This window comes from Lissotriton vulgaris, unplaced genomic scaffold (assembly GCF_964263255.1).
Source record: "Lissotriton vulgaris unplaced genomic scaffold, aLisVul1.2 SCAFFOLD_899, whole genome shotgun sequence".
Lineage (NCBI taxonomy): Eukaryota > Metazoa > Chordata > Amphibia > Caudata > Salamandridae > Lissotriton > Lissotriton vulgaris.
The window spans coordinates 156,839-180,465 of NW_028243076.1; the positions used below are offsets into that span (position 1 = coordinate 156,839).

Genomic DNA, 23,627 nt, shown 5'->3' on the forward strand with positions numbered 1-23,627 from the left:
ACTCCTAAAAAAAACCAAAGCGGACCCCCAAAGACCTCAAGAACTTCCAGCCCATCTCCCTGCTCCCCTTCCCGGCAAAGGTCATCGAGGAAATCGCCAACATGCAGCTGACCCAGCACCTCGAGGACTACAGCATCCTAGACCCATCCCAGTCCGGATTCAAAAGCAACCATAGCACCGACATCATCTGCGGCGTACCCCAAGACTCATCCCTCAGCCCGACCTTGTTCAATGTCTACATGGCCCCCCTCGCACAAGTGGCCCACCAGCACAACCTGAACATCATCTCTTACGCTGATGACACCCAGCTCATCCTCTCCCTAACCAAGGACCCGCACACCGCCGAAACCAACCTCCTCGAGGGAATGAAGGCCGTCGCCGAATGGATGAGGAGCAGCCCTCTGAAACTAAACTCGGACAAGACAGAGGTCCTCATCCTAGGGCCCACCCCCTCGGCCTGGGACGACTCCTGGTGGCCGACCGCACTGGGAACAGCTCCGACACCCACACACCACGCACGCAACCTGGGATTCATCCTCAACTCCTCCCTCTCCATGTCAAAGCAGGTCAACGCCATCTCCTCCTCCTGCTCCAACACCCTCCGCAGGATCTACAAGTGGATCCTGACCGAAACAAGAAGAACGGTTACCCAGGCCCTCGTCAGCAGCAGGCTGGACTACAGCAACACACTCTACGCAGGAGCCACGGCCAAACACCTGCAACGACTACAACGCATCCAGAACGCCTCAGCCCGACTGATCCTCAACGTCCCCCACCGCAGCCACATCTCCTTCCACCTAAGAGACCTGCACTGGCTTCCCGTCAACAAAAGGATCACCTTCAAACACCTCACCCACGCACACAAAGCACTCCACAACGCCGGACCAGCCTACCTTAACAACATACTCAACTTCTACACCCCTGCCCGCCAGCTCCGCTCCGCCAGCCTCGCCGCCGTCCCGCGCATCCAACGCACTACCTCCGGCGGCAGATCCTTCTCCTACCTCGCCGCCAAGACCTGGAACACCCTCCCCACCCACCTACGGCAGACCCAAGACCTGCTCACCTTCAGAAGGCTCCTCAAGACCTGGCTCTTCGAACAGTAGCAGCTCCCCTCCCCCCTCAGCGCCTTGAGACCCTCACGGGTAAGTAGAGCGCTTTACAAATCCATGATTGATTGATTGATTGAAGATAGCCAAATGCCGCTTTGCCTTCGACACCCACCTCGCAAAGACTGGAGAGCGGATTATTGTGAGACACAGTGATGAAGATTGCAGAGGAGTCTAGTAGGACCAGGGCAGCTAATCCTCCATGGTCTAGCGTTATATGCAGCTCATTACGCATAGTAACCAGGAATATTTTAGGACCCCAAAGTGGCTAGAAGCTAAGTGTGCTCCATCGAAAAGCGAGTTATCCTTCATAAAGTTTGAAAGCTTCCTGTTAACTTACTACCCAGCTATTTTGGCTATGTAGTGCAGCAAGGAATGAGGAAACTACTTGCTTGGGCACTTATTACATGTAACCCGGTTAATTACAATCTGGACAGTAACCCTTATTATTGCAGATATCACAATTAGGGGTTTGGAGGCTAATGCTGCACTCTACAGTTTCCCCTTGATAAACTTCAGCAGATCAAACCTGACAAAATGTAGTGGGTGAAAAAAACTTGATAACGTTTGAGACATGTGGATTGTGGTGCCTTTAGCACTAACATCTGCACATTATTCTTTTTTTTTGAGGATTAACAAATCATTATCGATCAGTTTAGCTTTTTTCTGATCTGATAAGTATCAGCCCAAACACCGGGTCACTTGTATTGAGGGTCACAGTATGGAAGGAAGCTGTGCTGTGTGTGCCTATTAAGTGTTCTTGCTGAGTGTGTTTGCTGTGCTGTGCCTCCTGAGTGAGTGAGCCAAGTGTGAACCCTCTGAGGTCAAAAAGCAACACTTGTGCATTGCAATCTGGGATATTGAATCACACTTGTTGGCCCCAGTCCATCCGGTAATCGAGCTCTTTTTGAGGCGATCCTGTGTGCTATTATCGCATTGACTCAGATTCTTGTGCTCAGAGAGATCTTCTGCTCATGCTTTGGTGCAATCACATAAAGAGATGTAGATATTCAAGATTCCTGCTGTTACTATTTCTTGGTGTCAGGCCTCCATCCCTGCTTTTCTCCATCCCTCACCCACCCCCTACCATAACATCCTGGAGGCGATCCTGGGCACCTATCATCACATTGAGTCAGATTCTTGTGCTCAGAGAGATCTTCTGCTAATTCTTTGGTGAAATCATATAAAGGGATGTAGACGTTCAACAGTACTGCTGATTCTAGTTATCTGTATCAAACGTCCATTCCTGCTTCTCTCCATCCCTCGCCCACCCCTACAGTAGGATCCGGGAGGCGATCCTGTGCGCCTATTATCACATTGAGTCAGATTCTTGTGCCCAGAGAGATCTTCTGCTCTTCCTTTCGTGCAATCACATAGAGGGATGTAGATGTTCAAGAGTACTGCTGATTCTAGTTATCCGTGTCAGACCTCTATCCCTGCTTCTCTCCCACCCCCGACCGTAGGATCCGGGAGGCGATCCTGTGCGCCTGTCATCACATTGAGTCAGATTCTTGTGCTCAGAGAGATCTTCTGCTCATTCTTTGATGGAATGGGATGTAGATGTTCAAGAGTCCTGCTGTTACTAGTTCTTCTCTCCATCCCTCACCCACCCCCTACCATAGGATCCGGGAGGCGATCGTGTGCACCTATCATCACATTGAGTCAGATTCTTGTGCTCAGAGAGATCTTCTGCTCATTCTTTGATGGAATGGGATGTAGATGTTCAAGAGTCCTGCTGTTACTAGTTCTTCTCTCCATCCCTCACCCACCCCCTACCATAGGATCCGGGAGGCGATCGTGTGCACCTATCATCACATTGAGTCAGATTCTTGTGCTCAGAGAGATCTTCTGCTCATTCTTTGATGGAATGGGATGTAGATGTTCAAGAGTCCTGCTGTTACTAGTTCTTCTCTCCATCCCTCACCCACCCCCTACCATAGGATCCGGGAGGCGATCGTGTGCACCTATCATCACATTGAGTCAGATTCTTGTGCTCAAAGAGATCTTCTGCACATTCTTTGGTGCTATAGTTGCCTGGATATGGTGGATTGACCGCAGCCCAACCAAGGGGGTATAACTGGGGCAGTCTCGGAGAAAGCAAGGGTTAATGGAGGAAACGAATTATTAGGAAAATCTGCAAGCACTATAGGGGTAAAGATTGTTGGAATAAATATGGTGAATACCCTGACTCCAGCTACTCAAACTAATAGTCCATCATCCATTGGTAGTAGCAAGGACCCTGTAGCTAATATACCGATAGAAGCTAACTCACCGCATCCCTCATTATGCAAAATGAGCCTTACTGATGGGGGTAATACGTAGCCACTCAAGTGCAGGGACCTGGGCCATAGGACAGACACACTTAAAATACTATCATGGAATATTGCGGGTTTGCCCAATAAACTGACCTGCCCCGAGTGGGGATCCTTCATGAACGAAAATGATGTGTGCCTCTTCCAAGAGACCTGGGCTCGAACGGAGCAAAACCGCGTGGGTTATGTTACATTCCACGTGCCGGCTGTATGGGGAGGGAGAGGCCGCCCGTCAGGAGGTCTTACTATCTGGGTCGGTTCTCATCTGGGCTGTACTGTTAAGTCATTAAATACCCATACCAAAGACGTCCAATGTGTAGTCCTTGTATGGCCCAATGCTTTTAACCTTGCCCTAATCAACGTCTACTCTCGCCCTGTAAGTATAGGTAGCGAGTCCAGCACTATTGAGGATCTGTCCGATTTTATTTTAACAATTCCGAGCGACACTCACCTAATGGTGGGGGGCGACCTGAATTGCCATTTTGAGCCTCTTGAGGCTATGAAGGAAGATGTCTTATTGGCAGAGGATGACTACTGGTCTGTAGCCCCAACCCAGGCCCCTTCCCCCATGGCATAGTCTCCGTTAGCCATACAGATCATGGCCTTAACCTTAAACCATTCTTTGCGAGCATGTAATGGCCGCACCCCCTCGGACACCCCAGCCAAATGTACTTTTAATAAACCTGGACATATGTCCCGTCTTGACTATATTTTGGCTGAAACACGGTTATGGCCAAAGGTTATGAACTTTATGGTCACCATAAGAGCTGAGAGTGATCACAATGCCCTAATTTTAGAACTGGGCCCGCTCAATACCAGCAGGAGCAGCACTTCAGCTACTGGGGAAACCGATGCTAGGCTCACTCTGTCCAATGACAGACGAAGAGTAAGATGGCACAAATTAATGGAACACCTGGATCAACTAGGAACATTATACAGTCAGATAGTTCCTCTGTTTCTAGAGGTCGCTGCGCTACCTACTCAACCACTGCCCCCTGATTATTTAATCAAGTTGGAGGCTCTCCATGTGGATTTAGTATCCAACCTGGCAGAGGTACTTAACCTTCGGTGTCTAAGAAGGCAAAAAGGGTCCGACAATGTTCATGGTACAATGCAGCTTGTAGGAAGGCCAAATCAGAGCTAATACAGGCCATAAAAAATAATAACAAAACTGAAATTAAAGCTAGGAGAGCACATTATAAATGGCTGACCAAATGTGCGAAGGAAGAGTGGGACCACAATAGGTGGTCCAGTCTATCTTCTGCGCTAGCAACTAAAGATTCCTGGAAATTCTGGTCCATAATTAACAATGGCTGCGGTGAGCCGAAAGTAGCCATTGAACCTAATATAGCAGCGGAAGTCTGGGAAGGCCATTACCGGGCTCTATATTCCATTGAGGGCCTCCCAGATGACCTTGAAAAAACATTTACTCAGCTAGTTCCCACTCCACATTTTGAGGTGATTGAGTTCACGGTGGCGGAAGTTTGTAATGCTATCTCCAAACTCGCCACAGGCAAAGCCCCAGGCCTGGACAAACTCCCGGGTGATCTCTTTAAGCAGGAGCCAAATATCTGGGGCCCATACTTCCAGATCCTTTTTAATGCAGTCCTGAGAGGCATGGCGGTACTCTGTACTTGGCTGGGCGCAGAGATAGTCCCCATTTTTAAAAAGGGCTCTCCTCTGCTCCCATCCAACTACAGACCCATCTGCCTTATTGATGTCCCCCAGAAGATCTTTGTGAGACTCATCTTGGACCGGCTAAAGGACTGGATAGAGGAGCATACAATTCTTAGCCCGTATCAAGCAGGGTTTAGGAAGAATACCTCCACCGTGGACCAAATCTTTCGCGTATTACTCTTGTTTTGGAAAACGGTGAGAATAGAGGGTGGCAGCCTCTATATGATATTCTTGGACCTTCACTCTGCGTTTGATCTAGTTCCCCGGGGGGAAACTCTGGACTGTGCTCCTTGAACTAGGTATCCCGGCACATCTTCTGTCCGCCCTGATGAGGCTACATGAGGCCAACTTCGCCCAAGTTAGATGTGGGAAAAATGGTGCTTTGACATCTCGATTTCCCGTTGGCAGGAGGGTAAGGCAGGGTTGTGTGCTTGCACCTACCCTGTTTTGCCTCTATGTCAACGGGGTAATCGCGCACCTTAATGGAGTACAGAACAACGATGCTCCGAAGCTGGCTGGAAATGCAATATTTTTTTATTTATTGACATTTATTTAAGGATGAATATGGAAATACTTTTATTCCACTGGTGCTTCAACGTCGTTAAAAATGACGACACCCTCTTGTTGTCTAAATCCCCAATGGGTATACAGCGCACATTGGATGGTTTTGAAGAATTCCGTAGCGGTCGGGGACTGGAGATCAATTCTCTTAAAACCAAATTTATGCTATTCAATCCCCCCGCAACCACTCGGCCAAACCCAAGCCTAGGAACAACAAGGCTTGAAAGGGTATCCACTTTTGACTATCTGGAGGTCACTATTAATGAGAACCTGACATGGGGCCCCCAGCAAATTAAGTCACAACTAAAATTGGCCCAACTCTCAGGTGGAATCCTCAAACTATCCAACAAGTCCACTATTAAACCTGTTGGACCACCGTTGGAGGTTTATAAATTACAAGCCAGGGGTGCGATTATGTATGGCGGCGAACTATGGGGACATTCTTGTAGGACCCAAATTACCAAGACAGAAAATAAATTTCTAAGACAGTTGCTAGCATTACCATCTAGTATTCCACTTCTTCTTCTAAGGCTCAATCTGGGGGTCAGGCCATTCAACGAAGAGCTAGCGCTAAAACCTCTTAGGTTCTGGCGCAGGCACTTGGTAACACCGGAGTTGTCAAAATACAGGCAGGAACTCAAAGAAATACTGACCTTTTCGAGTGCAGGAAAAATTCCCTTGCTCATATTTATAAAGAATGAATGCATAAAGTTAGGAGTACCTGTTCTATGGTCTGACCCTGAGAGGGGTTGTAAAACGATCTCACGCACCCAACTCACAAAAATATTTTGTGCTGACAAGCTTAATGGTGCAGTATGCAATCTTCAAGTCGGCCCCTTAACTGCTTCTTTCCAATTTGAGGGCTTTTTGGATGACATATATCCCTTATTAGCAAAAAACTGTATGTTCATTGGAGACATGGTGTTTTAACTTTGCGAGCCTTTACTAGTAGGTGGTCAACTCCTGCTCTGAAAAATTGTCCTTGTTGTAATAGTGACATTGAAACTGATGCACGTTCTCATCTTTTGTCCAGCACATCACAAGCACAGGAAGTACTGGCTCGTACCTTTGTGTAAGAATTTGGGATTTTTGCAATGTATGCAAGCCTTTAGAGTGCTAAAATTAGACACAACTAGACCCATTGTATTTGCTGCTTCGCAATTTCTGGTAGCAATGTGGCACAAGTGCAGATTTTTAATTGCTAGAGCTTGAGTATGGATTGGCAGCTAATAGGATCAACACTGTCTCCTCAGAAACTTGTATTCTCTTTATCAAATTATTATTTATTGTTCCCTTTTTTAAAGTGGCTCTTTTATCTGTATGAATTTTGCTGAATTGTGTCCATCTGGAAAATGCTTTGGAAATTATTTTTGCTATAATCAATTGAAAATGTCATCTATTGCTTTGCTATTGTTTTTATGCTTTTATGATACTTTGACAAAATAAAGATTTCTTGAATGAATGATATTACATCTTTGGTACAATCACATAAAGGGATGTAGATGTTCAAGAGTTCTGCTGATTCTAGCTATCTGTGTCAAACCTCCATCCCTGCTTCTCTCCATCCCTCGCCCACCCCTACCATAGGATCCATGAGGCGATCCTGTGCACCTATCATCACATTAAGTCAGAATCTTGTGCTCAGAGAGATCTTCTGCTCATTCTTTGGTGCAATCACACAAAGGTATGTAGATGTTCAACAGTATTGCTGATTCTAGTTATGTCTGTCAAACCTCCAAACCTGCTTCTCTCCATCCCTCGCCCACCCCTACCGTAGGATCCAGGAGGCAATCCTGTGTGGCTTTTCTCACATTGAGTCAGATTCTTGTGCCCAAAGAGATCTTCTGCTCGTCCTTTGGTACAATCACATACAGGGATGTGGATGTTCAAAAGTACTGCTGATTCTAGCAATTTGTGTCAGACCTCCATCCCTGCTTCTCTCCATCCTGTACCCACCTCCTACCATAGGATCCGGGAAGCGATCCTGTGCATCTGCCATCCCATTGAGTCAGATTCTTGTGCTCAGAGAGATCTTGTGCTCATTCTTTAGTGCAGGTGAATGTAGATGTTCAAAAGACCTGCTGTTACTAGTTCTTGGTGTCAGACCTCCATCCCTGCTTCTCTCCATCCCTCATCTACCCCCTACGATAGGATCCGGGATGCGATCCTGTGCACCTATCATCACATTAAATCAGATTCTTGTGCTCAGAGAGATATTCTGCTCATTCTTTGGAGCAATCACTTAAACGTATGTAGATGTTCAACAGTACTGCTGATTCTATTTTTCTGTGTCAAACCTCCATCGCTGCTTCACTCCATCCCTCGCCCACCCCCTACTGTAGGATTATGGAGGCGTTCCTGTGTGCCTAATATCGCATTGAGTCAGATTCTTGTGCCCTGAGAGATCTTCTGCTCATTCTCTGGTGCAATCACATGAAGGGGTGTAGATATTTAAGACTCCTGCTGAAACTAGTACTCAATGTCAGACCTCCATCCCTGCTTCTCTCCATCCCTCATTCACGTCCTTACCATAAGATCCAGGAGGTGATCCTGTGCTCCTATCATCGCAATGAGTCGGATTTTTGCACTCAGAGAGATCTTCTGCTCATTCTTTGGTGCAATCACCTAAAGGGATGTAGATGTTCAACAGTACTGCTGATTCTAGCAATCTTTGTCAGACCTCCATCCCTGCTTCGCTCCATCCCTCATCTACCCCCTACCATAGGATCCGGGATGCGATCCTGTGCACCTGTCATCCCATTGAGTCAGATTCTTGTGCTAAGAGATATCTTCTGCTCATTCTTTGGAGCAATCACTTAAACGTATGTAGATGTTCAACAGTACTGCTGATTCTAGTTTTCTGTGTCAAACCTCCATCGCTGTTTCACTCCATCCCTCGCCCACCCCCTACTGTAGGATTATAGAGGTGTTCCTGTGTGCCTAATATTGCATTGAGTCAGATTCTTGTGCCCAGAGAGATCTTATGCTCATTCTTTGGTGCAATCACATGAAGGGGTGTAGATATTTAAGACTCCTGCTGAAAATAGTACTCCATGTCAGACATCCATCCCTGCTTCTCTCCATCCCTCATTCAACCCCTTACCATAAGATCCAGGAGGTGATCCTGTGCTCCTATCATCGCAATGAGTCAGATTTTTGCGCTCAGAGAGATCTTCTGCTCATTCTTTGGTGCAATCACCTAAAGGGATGTAGATGTTCAACAGTACTGCTGATTCTATTATCTGTGTCAAAGCTCCATTGCTGCTTCTCTCCATTCCTCTCCCACCCACTACTGTAGGATTCGGGGGGTGTACCCTCTTTATTCACAGCCCTGCACCTCTTACCAGATCCAGGTTTGTCGCCTCCAAAACATCGACCAACTTCTCAAGCTTCGTCTTTTCATGAAATATAAAGTCGTCATCCACCCAAAGGAAATACTTTGTTGTAACTTGAGACACTGCAAGATTCCTCCCGGCAAACCAACCCTGAAAAGATAAGATGGAAGCTTTAAATGTGCAACTTTAGGATTCAACCTGAATACCAGAACTTTGTGCGGGAGTAAGAGACAGCATGTCAGTCTCATACAGTGGAAATCACAGACTGGAATAGAAATGCAAGCAGAATCAATGTCCTGTCAGAAAGGATTAGCTTACCCACCTGAGATGTACGAGACAAGAAGCAGTAAAGCAATTGCAGTAACACAGTTGGATCCCAGAAAGCCCAACACATTCTGATTGGTCTCCAAAACCACCACCAAGAGAATTGAGACCCTTAACCCTGCGTATTGACATCTGGCATGCACCGGGTGGATGCCTACATCCCCGTTTAGTACCTTGGCGAATGGCATGAAGTACTGCTCGACGTTTGGCTCCTGGATTTTTTCGGGTTGATCATTATCATCAGCAACAATTATGGTGATGTTTGGGTAATACTTGTGGATACTCTTTATCAGAATATTTAATTTTTGGTAGCGCAAAAAAGTTTTTGTAACGATGGTAACCAGGGAATTGATGTTCCGCTCTACAAGGGTTAAAATGGCAACATTAGAGTTTTCCCAGAATTCCACTCTATCCTGCAGTCATGCTCTTTAATTCATTTCCTGATCATGACACAGGGCCTGTCATAGCCATGAAAGGTTGAAACATGGACTTAATTTAAGGGTACACATGAGCAGTCGAATGTCATCGAAGAAGTCAAGTGTGCAAAGTTATTAAGGATCCCGCTATTTCAGTCATGTTTTCGTACTACTGTTCACTTCACTTATCCTGTTCACAGTACTCATGAGCATTTGAGAAAAGTGCAGCATTAATTTGTCAAGCGATATTTGTCTGTATGTATGTAGTATTTCTTCATCATGAACCTAGCCAAGAGGCAGCAGGCGCAGTGCAGGTTCAAAGTCCAGCATAAAGTTCTAAGTCTCTATGAGGAATTTTAACACTGATATTTTTGCACCTCATCATTTTGTGAAATGCTTTTGTCGTTAGGCTAATAATTTCAGTTATAATCATTAAAATGAAAGATTAGGCTGATTTTCTGGCAACCCTTTTGTGAGACTTCAAAAGAAGATTGGAGACAACCACAGATGAACGATTGTGTTTGATGCATTTGACTTACACATTTCCACTCTGATTATGGGTGATCCTAATTTTGACAAATTGAAGCAAACAGTGATGCACAGAGCCCAGATCGTGGCCAATGCCCCTCTGCGCTGGAGCAGCAGATCCTGCCCTGGAAAACCATGCAGAAGAGAACTGCAGGCTCCAGATCCTGACCCCTCCCAATCCGGATTCCGCAACAACCACTGCACCGAGACCGCTCTACTCGCCGTTACAGACAACATCAGCACTCTCCTCAACCAAGGCTACACCAAGGCCCTGATCCTACTCAACCTCTCTGCATCCTTCGACACCATCTCCCACCGCACACTCACCACCAGACTCCCCGACGCCAGCATAGAGGGAACCACCCTCGACTGGCTCTGCTCCTTTCTCACTGACAGAACTTAAAGAATCAGACTTCCACCCTTCCTCTCCGAACCCACAGAAATCAACTCCGGAGTACCCCAAGGATCATCGCTCAGCCCTATGCTCTTCAACATCTACATGGCCCCCCTCGCCACCATTGTAAGACAGCACTGATGCAACATAGTATCCTATGCTGATGACACCCATGTCGATTCAGAAAAGGGGGTGGTGATGAACAGAGTGTCTGAATTAAGCAGACCACTCTTACCCAGTCCAAAGATCAGGGCTTGATCCATCACCGTTTTTTAGCTCACTGCACCATCCCAGCTCAGAACTTGGCTATATGCAAATTAGTCTGACCCTGGCCCAGTGCATCATGGGAACAGGGCAGACCAAACTACCAAGCCAATTCTTATACTGGGAAGGAAACAAGCTTCCGAGGACCGGTTTCTGGCATTTCAGCCGTCTTCGGCCCGGCTTGCTTGAATCCTGATGGTGCAATGAGCTAGGGACTCACATCTGAGTATACCCTTCCACGCTTATGGTGGACAAAAATGATTCAGTCATCCTCTCCCTCATCAAGAACCGCACCACCACCAGACTCAGCTTCCAGGAAGGAATGAAGTACATTGCATCCTGGATGAGCAGCAGCTGCCTAAAACTCAACTCTGAGGACAGAAGTCTTCATCTTTGGACCCTCTCCCTCTGCATGGGACATCACCTGGTGGCCCACCACCCTCAGCACCCCCCACCCCCACGGACCACGCCCGGGACCTCAGCATCATACTCGACTCCTCCCTCTCCATGACCCGACAAATCAATGGCGTCGCCTCCACCTGTTTTCAACACCCTCCGCATCCTTCGCAAGACCTTCAAATGGACCCCCCCCCACGAATCAAAAAAGACCGTCAGCCACGCACTCATAACCAGCAGACTGGACTGAGGAAACGCCTTCTATGCCGGGATCAACAAATCTCTGCTCCGCAAACTGCAGACCATACAGAACATCACAGCCAGACTCGTCCTCTGCATCCGTCGACACAAACACATCACCCAACACCTGAGAGACCTCAACTGGCTCCCCATCAAAAAGAGAATGACTTAATTGATTGATTGACGAATGGTCCTCTGAACTGGAGCAGCTGATCCTGGCCTGGAAGTCCATATAGAAGAAAAGTGGAGGCTCCAGTAACCAGAACTTGTCTCACCCTCTCGATGGGACGTCATGGCCACTCAAAAGACACCCTTGCACCTCAATAAATGTTAAGTGCATCTTCACAAAATGCAGTGAGGGCAGGAGCCTAATGTTGTATTGCCTCATGTCTGTTGCAAGGGAGTTCAGGGGAAGTTGTTTGCAGATGTCCTCCCCCCCCCCCCCCCCCAAAGAGCTCTGTGAGTCTGCAGGACCTTAGAGAGGCAGGACACCCTCTAAACCACATACAGCAGCCACCACCAGACATTGTAGCACATTACATGCCTGAGTTTAGTAAGGAAACCAGTATGGAGGACTAAGCCCATTCTGAGAGCCTTTCCCCTACCAGGGGAGGGCTTAAAAGGTATGGATCAGTTGCCACCACACCTCAGCCTCACCATGCCCTGGTGGGAGGAAGGCATCACTTCCATTGTGCCAAACAGAAACCCTCATTCCTCTGACCACACACACACTAGGCACCCAAGCATTCTACTCACACTAACATTCTACACCGAACACTCACACTAGCTGAGCAGCTAGGTACAGGATGAATGGGTACATATTAACATGACCTGAGGATACTACAGACTCCAAGTGATCGCAAATAGAACCTGGGCTTGTAAACACCAAGCTACCGCACTGCCCATCCATCCACAAAAAGAGTACTTCATGTCCCAGCAGGAGTAGGAATAACTCAGGTTCTGCCATCCTGGGAGCCAAGCACTAGGATGGATCATCTCTGCCATGATCACAAAGTAGATCCAGGGTGAGCTTGGCATTTATTGTTTCAAACATGGGACAGGAGGGGAAAGACATGGAGCAAGGTACTTTCTGTGGGAGTGGGGGATATTATAGGAGGCCCCAGAGACGGCAGGCAAAGATTAGCCATGGTGACTAATGATAGGACCCTAACCTTAGTCAGTGGGTATTGAGGGCCAATTGAGAGCCAGCTTATTTGGTTCTTGAAAAATATGTGCCAGCAGAGATATGCCCCTTGCTACCCCGTGGCAGCACCCTAGTGGACACAATGTCTGCGGAGAAGCTCGTACACCTGAATACATTCATCTACTGGTATCTGGATTCAGTATCAGACAAGAACCTGCCCTAAACACCCAACTTAGGTGGATCTTAGGGGTATATTTACAAGAAGTGCCGCTTAGCAGAATTCTTTTTACCCCTGTCTATCGTCGAAATCCATCGCCATGTTTGCGACGTATTTAGAATACTGCTGCTAACTCTAGCATCATGGCGCTAAACATCTTGACACTAGCATGAAAAAAGTGATGGCGGCAATTAATGGCAAAAAAATTTACGTTAGTCAGACTAATGTCACTTTTCAGCCTCTAGAGGCAAAAAGAGCTGACAAATACACCTCTAAGGAAAAAATCCCCCTGAATGCAGAATGCAGCAGCCAGGAACAAGTTACCAAGTTCAGCACAGGTCAAAAAGTCACACCAAATCCCCTGAACTGCCAGGAAGGCAAGCTTGAGTCCCAGGGGAAGAGGAAAAAAAGAATCAGCACCTCATTTATAAAAAAAAGTAGAGCATTGCTGCGGAAAGAACAGTGATGTAGCACTTTTCATTTCACATCCTTGCAACACCATGGTGGCTGATGCCTGGGAGGGAGGACAGTCCCTAGGGCCTGATCGCCTTGCTGGGCCTGCGTCTGAGGCCTGGAGTGGGAGGTGCCGGTGCTGTTGAGTCACTGCGGCCTGACGGTGGAGGCAGGCCCCGTCTGGCGGGAGCCTGTGAGGCATCAGAGATCCCCCCTTACCAGGTTCTGAATCCTGGCAGGCACATGGATTGGAAACACATTGCTGACCTGTGTAATAAGACCGCCTGGTTCCCCCGGGGTGCTGTGATCAGTAGAGGCACTCCTGTGGACCGATGTGGAGAGGTCTGCATAGCAAAACACGTGCCACCACTACACCTGGGTGCACCGAGGAGATTGCCAATGGTAGGCTGCGCCTCTCTGAATTAAAGACCAGAAGAGGTGGTGGGGGAGCTCCACAACTTCGCACCTAATGGTGCCCTGTTGCATCACCTGCATGAGCGGATGACCAGTGGACTCGGCGGCAACTGCTGCACCCAGCCTTGTGGCTGAGGCTCATGCTGGCTGAGTCACAGATTCAGAGATAGCGTGATGGATTGGAAACCAGTGTCGGTGTCCAGGGGAGGAGAAGGTGGAAAGGGAGTGGAGGAAGCCTGGGGGGTTATGTCAGGCCCAGGCCTGGTGCTGTAGGTGGTGCACTCTGTCCCCTGAAGATCCCTACACTGCAGAGGATCCACTGTGCCGAGGACACCGCACAAGACTGGTGGGGGACTCCACTTACTGGCTCAAGTCGCTGATATCAGCCATAGGTGGCAGCGGGCACCAGGGGCACAGGTCGGTAAAGGCCCAGGCACTTGGGCACGCAGCTTGATCTGCCGTTACTTGCTGGGGTACTGGAGAACATGGAATCTGATTGTCACTGTTAGATTGGAGGAGGCGACCGGGTAGTTCTGCTTTTTCCCCACCCCCTTTTAGTGAGGTTTTGGATGTATGGGCAACTATCCCTTAGTGGACTTGCTCCTTCCACAGTGCAGCACCATCTGGTAGCGTCTACTGCTGTCCCCATTTGCTGCCGCTGGTTCCTCTGACCCGGAGGTGAGGAGTTTGAGGCCCTCCTCCAAACACAGGCTCTTGCCTGCACCTCGTCTCCGGTGGTCCAGGGATAGAGCATCACTGCTCTGCTGCTTGAATGCCCCCATGTCCCTCTTTTGTGCTGCTTCTGTCCCTTTTTCTGCTCTTCTCCGTAGTTTTTCTGTCTCTGTCTTTGGCTTTGATTTTTTTCTTTGCTTTGTTTGGCTTTGTTTTTTCTGTGCTTTTTTCAGTTCCTTGTTCTCTGTCCTCTACCTTGTTGCTACTGCAATCCCCCATGGCCCCACAGCCCTCCAGTGTCCTTTCCCACTCTCGTGTTTCCCACCTTGCAGCTGTCCAGTTCCTCGCAGCATTACTGAATGGTGGTTGCGCTCAGCGGGCGTGCTGCTGCACACCAAAGGCAAGCCTGGCTGCATCTGTCCAAGTCTGGACTGTGCCTAGTGCCAGGGACCCTGCCTCAAGGACACTCCACTGCTATGATGCCAGCACCCTCCTCACCCTACCCTGAATACCACACCACCTGCCATCTAGCATCACCCTCGTCTACAGACACCCTGGCCCCTTACCCCCCTTCTTCAACACGATCATACACCTCCTCGCACCCCAGGCTCTCACTATCATCAACTATATCTACTCAAGACCTCAACTTCCACCTGGGCAGCCTCAGTGACTAGAACACCACCCCCCTCCTGGAAAATCTCACCAACATCGGACTCAAGCAGTTAGAGACTGCACTGACGCACATAGCCGGACACAGGCTCGACCTCGTCTTCTCTGCCAGCTGGAACTTTAACTATAGCCACACCACAGAACTCTGATGGACTGACCATCATCGCATACATCTCACCTTCACCACGACCACCGTACACCACCGCCATTATTGCCCCCTTCGCAGCTGGATCAAGGCCACCAAAGAACTTCTCATCAACTCCCTCAGCACCACCACTCCGCCAATGCCATCGGATGTCAACACCATAGAACGCAACCACCAGCAATGGATCTCCAACTGCACCGACACCCTGGCACCCCTCAAGAAAAGAACAGGCAAACAACACACCATGAACGCCCTCCATGAGTTTAGACGCTCCTGCAGATGTCTTGAGAAGAGATGGAGGCACAACAAAACCCTGGTAACTCATGCAACTTTTTGATTCTCCGTCAACGTACACCACCCCCTCCTGAAAACCGTGAAGAAAAATGCCCTCCAAAACAGAATCAATGCCAACGCATACAATAGCAAGGAATTCTTCGCCATCATCAAAGGAGTTTGCCAGACCCAACAGCGAGACCACCGATATGCCCCCGTCCCAGGACCTTTGCAACAAACCAGGCACCTTCTTCCACCACAAGATTAGCAAGATCTACAACATCTCCGACACCCCTGATCCAGCCATTTTCCACACCACCATCGTACACAAATGTAGGAAGCTGAGTTTCTGTTGCAGTACACGCCCCCCCATTTTTTGCCAGATTTCTGATGCACTTTTACTTGATGTGCACTGGGACCCTGCCAATCAGGTTCCCAGGGCCTGTGTTCTTTCCCAAAACTTTACCTTGTACCCCCAATTGGTACCTTTCTGGACACATATTAGACCCTTGTAAAAGGTACCATGGGTACCAAGGACACTGTGACCCAGGGAAGGCCTCGAAGGGCTGCAGCATGTATTGTACCGCCCTTAGAGGCCCTCTACCTTTACACTCACACACTGCCTCTAAGGGCTGCAGCACGTATTGTACCGCCCTTAGAGGCCCTCTACCTTTACACTCACGCACTGCCTCTAGGGGCTGCAGCACGTATTGTACCGCCCTTAGAGGCCCTCTACCTTTACACTCACGCACTGCCTCTAGGGGCTGCAGCACGTATTGTACCGCCCTTAGAGGCCCTCTACCTTTACACTCACGCACTGCCTCTAGGGGCTGCAGCACGTATTGTACCGCCCTTAGAGGCCCTCTACCTTTACACTCACACACGGCCTCTAAGGGCTGCAGCACGTATTGTACCGCCCTTAGAGGCCCTCTACCTTTACACTCACGCACTGCCTCTAGGGGCTGCAGCACGTATTGTACCGCCCTTAGAGGCCCTCTACCTTTACACTCACACACGGCCTCTAAGGGCTGCAGCACGTATTGTACCGCCCTTAGAGGCCCTCTACCTTTACACTCACGCACTGCCTCTAGGGGCTGCAGCACGTATTGTACCGCCCTTAGAGGCCCTCTACCTTTACACTCACACACTGCCTCTAGGGGCTGCAGCACGTATTGTACCGCCCTTAGAGGTCCTCTACCTTTACACTCACACACTGCCTCTAAGGGCTGCAGCACGTATTGTACCGCCCTTAGAGGCCCTCTACCTTTACACTCACGCACTGCCTCTAGGGGCTGCAGCACGTATTGTACCGCCCTTAGAGGCCCTCTACCTTTACACTCACGCACTGCCTCTAAGGGCTGCAGCACGTATTGTACCGCCCTTAGAGGCCCTCTACCTTTACACTCACACACTGCCTCTAGGGGCTGCAGCACGTATTGTACCGCCCTTAGAGGCCCTCTACCTTTACACTCACACACTGCCTCTAAGGGCTGCAGCACGTATTGTACCGCCCTTAGAGGCCCTCTACCTTTACACTCACACACTGCCTCTAGGGGCTGCAGCACGTATTGTACCGCCCTTAGAGGTCCTCTACCTTTACACTCACACACTGCCTCTAGGGGCTGCAGCACGTATTGTGCCACCCTTAGAGGTCCTCTACCTTTACACTCACACACTGCCTCTAGGGGCTGCAGCACTTATTGTACCGCCCTTAGAGGCCCTCTACCTTTACACTCACGCACTGCCTCTAGGGGCTGCAGCACGTATTGTACCGCCCTTAGAGGCTCTCTACCTTTACACTCACACACTGCCTCTAGGGGCTGCAGCACGTATTGTACCGCCCTTAGAGGCCCTCTACCTTTACACTCACACACTGCCTCTAAGGGCTGCAGCACTTATTGTACCCCCCTTAGAGGTCCTCTACCTTTACACTCACACACTGCCTCTAGGGGCTGCAGCACGTATTGTGCCACCCTTAGAGGTCCTCTACCTTTACACTCACACACTGCCTCTAGGGGCTGCAGCACTTATTGTACCGCCCTTAGAGGCCCTCTACCTTTACACTTACGCACTGCCTCTAGGGGCTGCAGCACGTATTGTACCGCCCTTAGAGGCCCTCTAAGGGCTGCAGCACGTATTGTACCGCCCTTAGAGGCCCTCTACCTTTACACTCACACACTGCCTCTAAGGGCTGCAGCACGTATTGTACCCCCCTTAGAGGCCCTCTACCTTTACACTCACACACTGCCTCTAAGGGCTGCAGCACGTATTGTACCGCCCTTAGAGGCCCTCTACCTTTACACTCACACACTGCCTCTAAGGGCTGCAGCACGTATTGTACCGCCCTTAGAGGCTCTCTATCTTTACACTCACACACTGCCTCTAAGGGCTGCAGCACGTACTGTGCCGCCCTTAGAGGCCCTCTACCTTTACACTCACGCACTGCCTCTAGGGGCTGCAGCACGTATTGTACCGCCCTTAGAGGTCCTCTACCTTTACACTCACACACTGCCTCTAGGGCTGCAGCACGTATTGTACCGCCCTTAGAGGCCCTCTACCTTTACACTCACACACGGCCTCTAAGGGCTGCAGCAGGTATTGTACCGCCCTTAGAGGCCCTCTACCTTTACACTCACGCACTGCCTCTAGGGGCTGCAGCACATATTGTACCGCCCTTAGAGGCCCTCTACCTTTACACTCACACACTGCCTCTAGGGGCTGCAGCAGGTATTGTATCGCCCATAGAGGCCCTCTACCTTTACACTCACACACGGCCTCTAAGGGCTGCAGCACGTATTGTACCGCCCTTAGAGGCCCTCTACCTTTACACTCACACACTGCCTCTAAGGGCTGCAGCACGTATTGTACCGCCCTTAGAGGCCCTCTACCTTTACACTCACACACTGCCTCTGAGGGCTGCAGCACGTATTGTACCGCCCTTAGAGTCCCTCTACCTTTACACTCACACACTGCCTCTGGGGGCTGCAGCACGTATTGTACTGCCCTTAGAGGCCCTCTACCTTTACACTCACACACTGCCTCTAGGGGCTGCAGCTCGTATTGTACCGCCCTTAGAGGCCCTCTACCTTTACACTCACGCACTGCCTCTAAGGGCTGCAGAACGTATTGTACCGCCCTTAGAGGCCCTCTACCTTTACACTCACGCACTGCCTCTAAGGGCTGCAGCACGTATTGTATCGCCCTTAGAGGCCCTCTACCTTTACACTCACACACTGCCACTAAGGGCTGCAGCACTTATTGTACCGCCCTTAGAGGCCCTCTACCTTTACACTCACGCACTGCCTCTAGGGGCTGAAGCACGTATTGTACCGCCCTTAGAGGCCCTCTACCTTTACACTCACACACTGCCTCTGAGGGCTGCAGCACGTATTGTACCGCCCTTAGATGCCCTCTACCTTTACACTCACGCACTGCCTCTAGGGGCTGCAGCACTTATTGTACCGCCCTTAGAGGCCCTCTACCTTTACACTCACGCACTGCCTCTAGGGGCTGCAGCACGTATTGTACCGCCCTTAGAGGCTCTCTACCTTTACACTCACGCACTGCCTCTAGGGGCTGCAGCACGTATTGTACCGCCCTTAGATGCCCTCTACCTTTACACTCACGCACTGCCTCTAGGGGCTGCAGCACTTATTGTACCGCCCTTAGAGGCCCTCTACCTTTACACTCACACACAGCCTCTAAGGGCTGCAGCACGTATTGTACCGCCCTTAGAGGCCCTCTACCTTTACACTCACACACTGCCTCTAGGGGCTGCAGCACTTATTGTACCGCCCTTAGAGGCTCTCTACCTTTACACTCACACACTGCCTCTAGGGCTGCAGCACGTATTGTACCGCCCTTAGAGGCTCTCTACCTTTACACTCACGCACTGCCTCTAGGGGCTGCAGCACGTATTGTACCGCCCTTAGAGGCCCTCTACCTTTACACTCACACACTGCCTCTAGGGGCTGCAGCACGTATTGTACCGCCCTTAGAGGCCCTCTACCTTTACACTCACACACTGCCTCTAGGGGCTGCAGCACGTATTGTACCGCCCTTAGAGGTCCTCTACCTTTACGCTCACACACTGCCTCTAAGGGCTGCAGCATGTATTGTACCGCCCTTAGAGGCCCTCTACCTTTACACTCACACACTGCCTCTAGGGGCTGCAGCACTTATTGTACCGCCCTTAGAGGCCCTCTACCTTTACACTCACACACTGCCTCTAGGGGCTGCAGCACGTATTGTACCGCTCTTAGAGGCCCTCTACCTTTACACTCACACACTGCCTCTAAGGGCTGCAGCACGTATTGTACCGCCCTTAGAGGCCCTCTACCTTTACACTCACACACTGCCACTAAGGGCTGCAGCACGTATTGTACCGCCCTTAGAGGTCCTCTACCTTTACACTCACACACTGCCTCTAAGGGCTGCAGCACGTATTGTGCCGCCCTTAGAGGCCCTCTACCTTTACACTCACACACTGCCACTAAGGGCTGCAGCACGTATTGTACCGCCCTTAGAGGCCCTCTACCTTTACACTCACACACTGCCTCTAGGGGCTGCAGCACGTATTGTACCGCCCTTAGAGGCCCTCTACCTTTACACTCACTGTTAGATGGACCGGGAGGGTCGGCCGAGGACAAGGGGAGAGGCCTCCGGGGAGAGCCGTCTCCAGCGATCGTACAGACAAGTAACTTCCCCCCCACAGATGTACGCCACACAAGGATAAGGTTCAACGTTACTTTATAAGCAATTCTTCAAGTACGGTGAAATGGTACAAGGAGGTCTGGACTCAGGGGTCCCCTCTAGGTTAGTCTCTTTGGTTGGGAAAAGGGTAGCGGGACAGTCTCGTTACCAAACTGGTAGATGAAATAGCTCACAATCCTCGAGCTCGGCGTTCTAGATGATCGGGCTGCGGCGGAGCCAGCAGGTCCCGATGGTTGAAGGTAGCGACGGTCCGCGGCGGAGCCAGCAGGTCCCGATGAAGGTGGTGGTTACAAACGGTCCGCGGCCACGCCAGCAGGTCCCGACGACGATGAAGGTTTCAGAAGGTTGCGGCAGCGCCAGCAGGCAGGTCGATAGTTCACAAGGCAGGGCTACGGCAGCGCCAGTAGTCCGTCAAGGATGAGTTCTTCACTGCGTCTCTCGACTCCAGGATACAACTGCCTTCCTGCTCTGGAGCTGCCCCAGTTATAGGTCTGGCCCCCTTTGATGTCCGGACCCTCGCACTTGGAGGTCGGGAGGTCCAGGATGAGGGAGTCCAGACACCCAGCAGGGGGGTGGAGCCAGCGCCTCGGGGAGCTGGGGTGATCGGCACCTGGCGGGGGAGAGCCATCGACACCTCTTTCTCCCATTGACCTGCCAAGTAGTCCGCTCACCTCCTGGGTGGATGGTGGTGCCGGGATGTCGGGGCCTGGCTAGGCCCAGGGTTAGGGTCGATCGGAGGCCACGCGGCCTCGTGGTGCTGTGTCCAAGATGGCGCCCAGACCGGGCGAGAGGGCCGGTAGGAGATGGGCCCATGACGGGGAGATGTCCAGGGGCAGGGGTCCCATGTGAGACTGGAAACGGGTGGTGGTTGTGTGTGACACCTGAAGAGCCCGGTTCGGGCCTTGTCGTGCGGGGAGGGAGCAAGCCCTGCACGTGGCCTGTCCAACATGCGTCCCCCCCAGCTGAAGGCGGGGAGAGTCACCCATCCTCTTGGGGACTCTCTTCGTCGAGGCGGAAAAAGCGGGACAGGCCATCTGCGTTGGCGTGGTCTTGCCCGGGTCGATGTTCCACAGTGAAATCCATCCCCTGCAGGAAAATGGACCAGCGCAAGAGTTTCGGGTTTTCCCCCCGCATCTGCATTAGCCACTGCAGGGGCCGATGATCGGTCTGTACCCGGAAGTGGGTGCCGAAGAGATAGGGCCGGAGCTTTTTGAGGGCCCACACCACGGCGAAGGCCTCCCTCTCGATGGTGCTCCAGCGTTGTTCTCGGGCCAGGACTGCCCCAATGCCATGGTCGGACTCGAGGCGTCCGTCTGAACGATGAATTCCTGGCTGTAGTCGGGGGCCTGGAGCACAGGGGCGGAGCACATGGCGGCCTTCAGCTTCTCGAAGGCGGTTTGACAGTCGGGGTCCAGTTGACCTCCTTTGGTTGGTTTTTAGAGGTGAGTTCCGTTAGGGGCCCCACAATGCTGCCATAGTCCCTCACGAACCGCCGGTAGTAGCCTGTAAGTCCCAAGAAGGTGCGGACCTCGGTCTGGGTGATGGGGGGCTGCCAAGACTGGATGGCAGCGCCCTTGAGTTGCAGAGGGGCCACCAGACCGCTTCCCACCTGGTGCCCGAGATAGGTCACGGACCCCTGACCAATTTGGCATTTGCTGGCCTTGATCGTGAGGCCAGCCTGCTGGAGGGCCTGTAGCACCTTTCGGAGGTGGTGGAGGTGGTCGGACCAGTGGCGGCTGTACACAGCGATATCGTCCAGGTAGGCGGCGCTGAATTCTTCGAGTCCCGCCAGGACCTGGTTTACGAGCCGCTGAAATGTTGCTGGGGCATTCTTCATGCCGAAGGGCATGACCTTGAAGTGGTAGTGCCCATCAGGGGTGGAGAAGGCAGATCGTTCTTGGGCCCGGGGTGTGAGACCGATCTGCCAGTAGCCCGCTGTCAGGTCGAAGATGCTGAGGTAGCGGGCAGCCCCCAGGCGGTCGATTAGTTCATCTGCTCGGGGAATGGGGTGTGCGTCTGTTCTGGTGACCGCATTCAGGCCCCGGTAGTCGACGCAGAACCGGAGCTCAGGCGTGGTGCCGGGGGCGGCCGCTTTGGGGACCAGTACCACTGGGCTGGCCCAGGGGCTGTCTAAGGGCTCGATGACCCCGAGTGTGAGCATCTTGCCCACCTCCTCTTGGATGCAGGCCCGTACCCGATCTGGTACGCGGTAGGCCCGGTGGCGGACAGGGGGACTCTCTCCAGTGTCCACGTCGTGTAAGCACCAGGGGGTGACCCCTGGGGTGAGGGAAAACAGGGTGGCGAACTGCAGCAGGAGGTCTCGGCAGCCTTGGCGCTGTTCCGGGGTGAGGCCCTCCGAGAGTCGGACCCCGTCTACGGAGCCATCCTTCTCTCGATTCCGTAGGAGGTCAGGAAGGGGTTCGGAGTCCTCCTCGGCCCCGCTGTCTGTTGCCATCAGGAGGCTGAGCTCTGAGCGCACAAAGTGGGGTTTCAGTCTATTGGCGTGGAGGACCCGGAGAGGGTTCCGTGAAGATTCCATATCGATGAGATAGGTGACAGGGCTCTTGCGCTCGACTACTTTGAAGGGCCCTGCCCATTTGTCTTGCAGGGCACATGGTTTGGTGGGAGACATTACCCACACTTGTTGGCCGGGTTCAAATTCGATGGAGGAGGCATTTTGATCGTACCAACGTTTCATGTCTTCCTGACTGGCCTCCAAGTTTGCTTTTGCCATCTCTCGGAACCGTCTGGTCTGGTTGCGGAGGGTTAGGAGATACTTGAAAACATCTGGAGGGTTCTTTAGAGGGGGCATCTCCCAGCCTTCTTTGACTAGGCTGAGCGGCCCGCGCACAGGGTGTCCATACAAGAGTTCGAAAGGGCTGAAGCCGAGGGATTTCTGGGGCACTTCTCGGTAGGCAAAGAGGAGGCACGGCAGTAGCACATCCCACTGGCGACGGAGGGGCTCTTCCAACCCCCCAATCATCCCTTTGAGCGTGCGGTTGAACCGCTCAACCAGTCCATTTCCTTGCGGGTGATAGGAGGTCGTGAATCTGTAGGTGACCCCACACTGTTGCCAGAGGGACTTCATGTATTTTGAAATGAAGTTTGTGCCTCGGTCGCTGACGACTTCTCGGGGGAAGCCCACCCGGGAGAAGATCCCCATCAAGGCCCGGCCGACTACTGGGGCGGTCACAGTTCGTAGGGGAACAGCCTTGGGGTAGCGAGTGGCGTGGTCCACCAGTACCAGGATGAACCGATGCCCTTGTGCTGTACGGGGGTCCAGGGGCCCCACAATGTCTATCCCCACCCTCTCGAACGGGGTGGTGACCACCGGGAAAGGTTGCAGAGGGGCTTTAAGCTTGCGGCCGCTC

General features: G+C 51.3%; 1 protein-coding gene across 1 annotated transcript in view; it reads right to left on the reverse strand.

Moving 5' to 3' along the window:
• Window positions 1-23,627, reverse strand: part of LOC147668713 (N-acetylneuraminylgalactosylglucosyl-glucoside beta-1,4-N- acetylgalactosaminyltransferase 2-like) — a 528,736-nt gene that overhangs the window by 51,958 nt on the left and 453,151 nt on the right. Inside the window, exons 8-9 of the mRNA XM_086948488.1 lie at window positions 9,492-9,679; window positions 9,004-9,144 (exon numbers count right to left, since the gene is read on the reverse strand). Of these exons, the coding sequence (XP_086804614.1) occupies window positions 9,004-9,144; window positions 9,492-9,679 (329 nt within the window). The remainder of the gene's footprint in view (window positions 1-9,003; window positions 9,145-9,491; window positions 9,680-23,627) is intronic.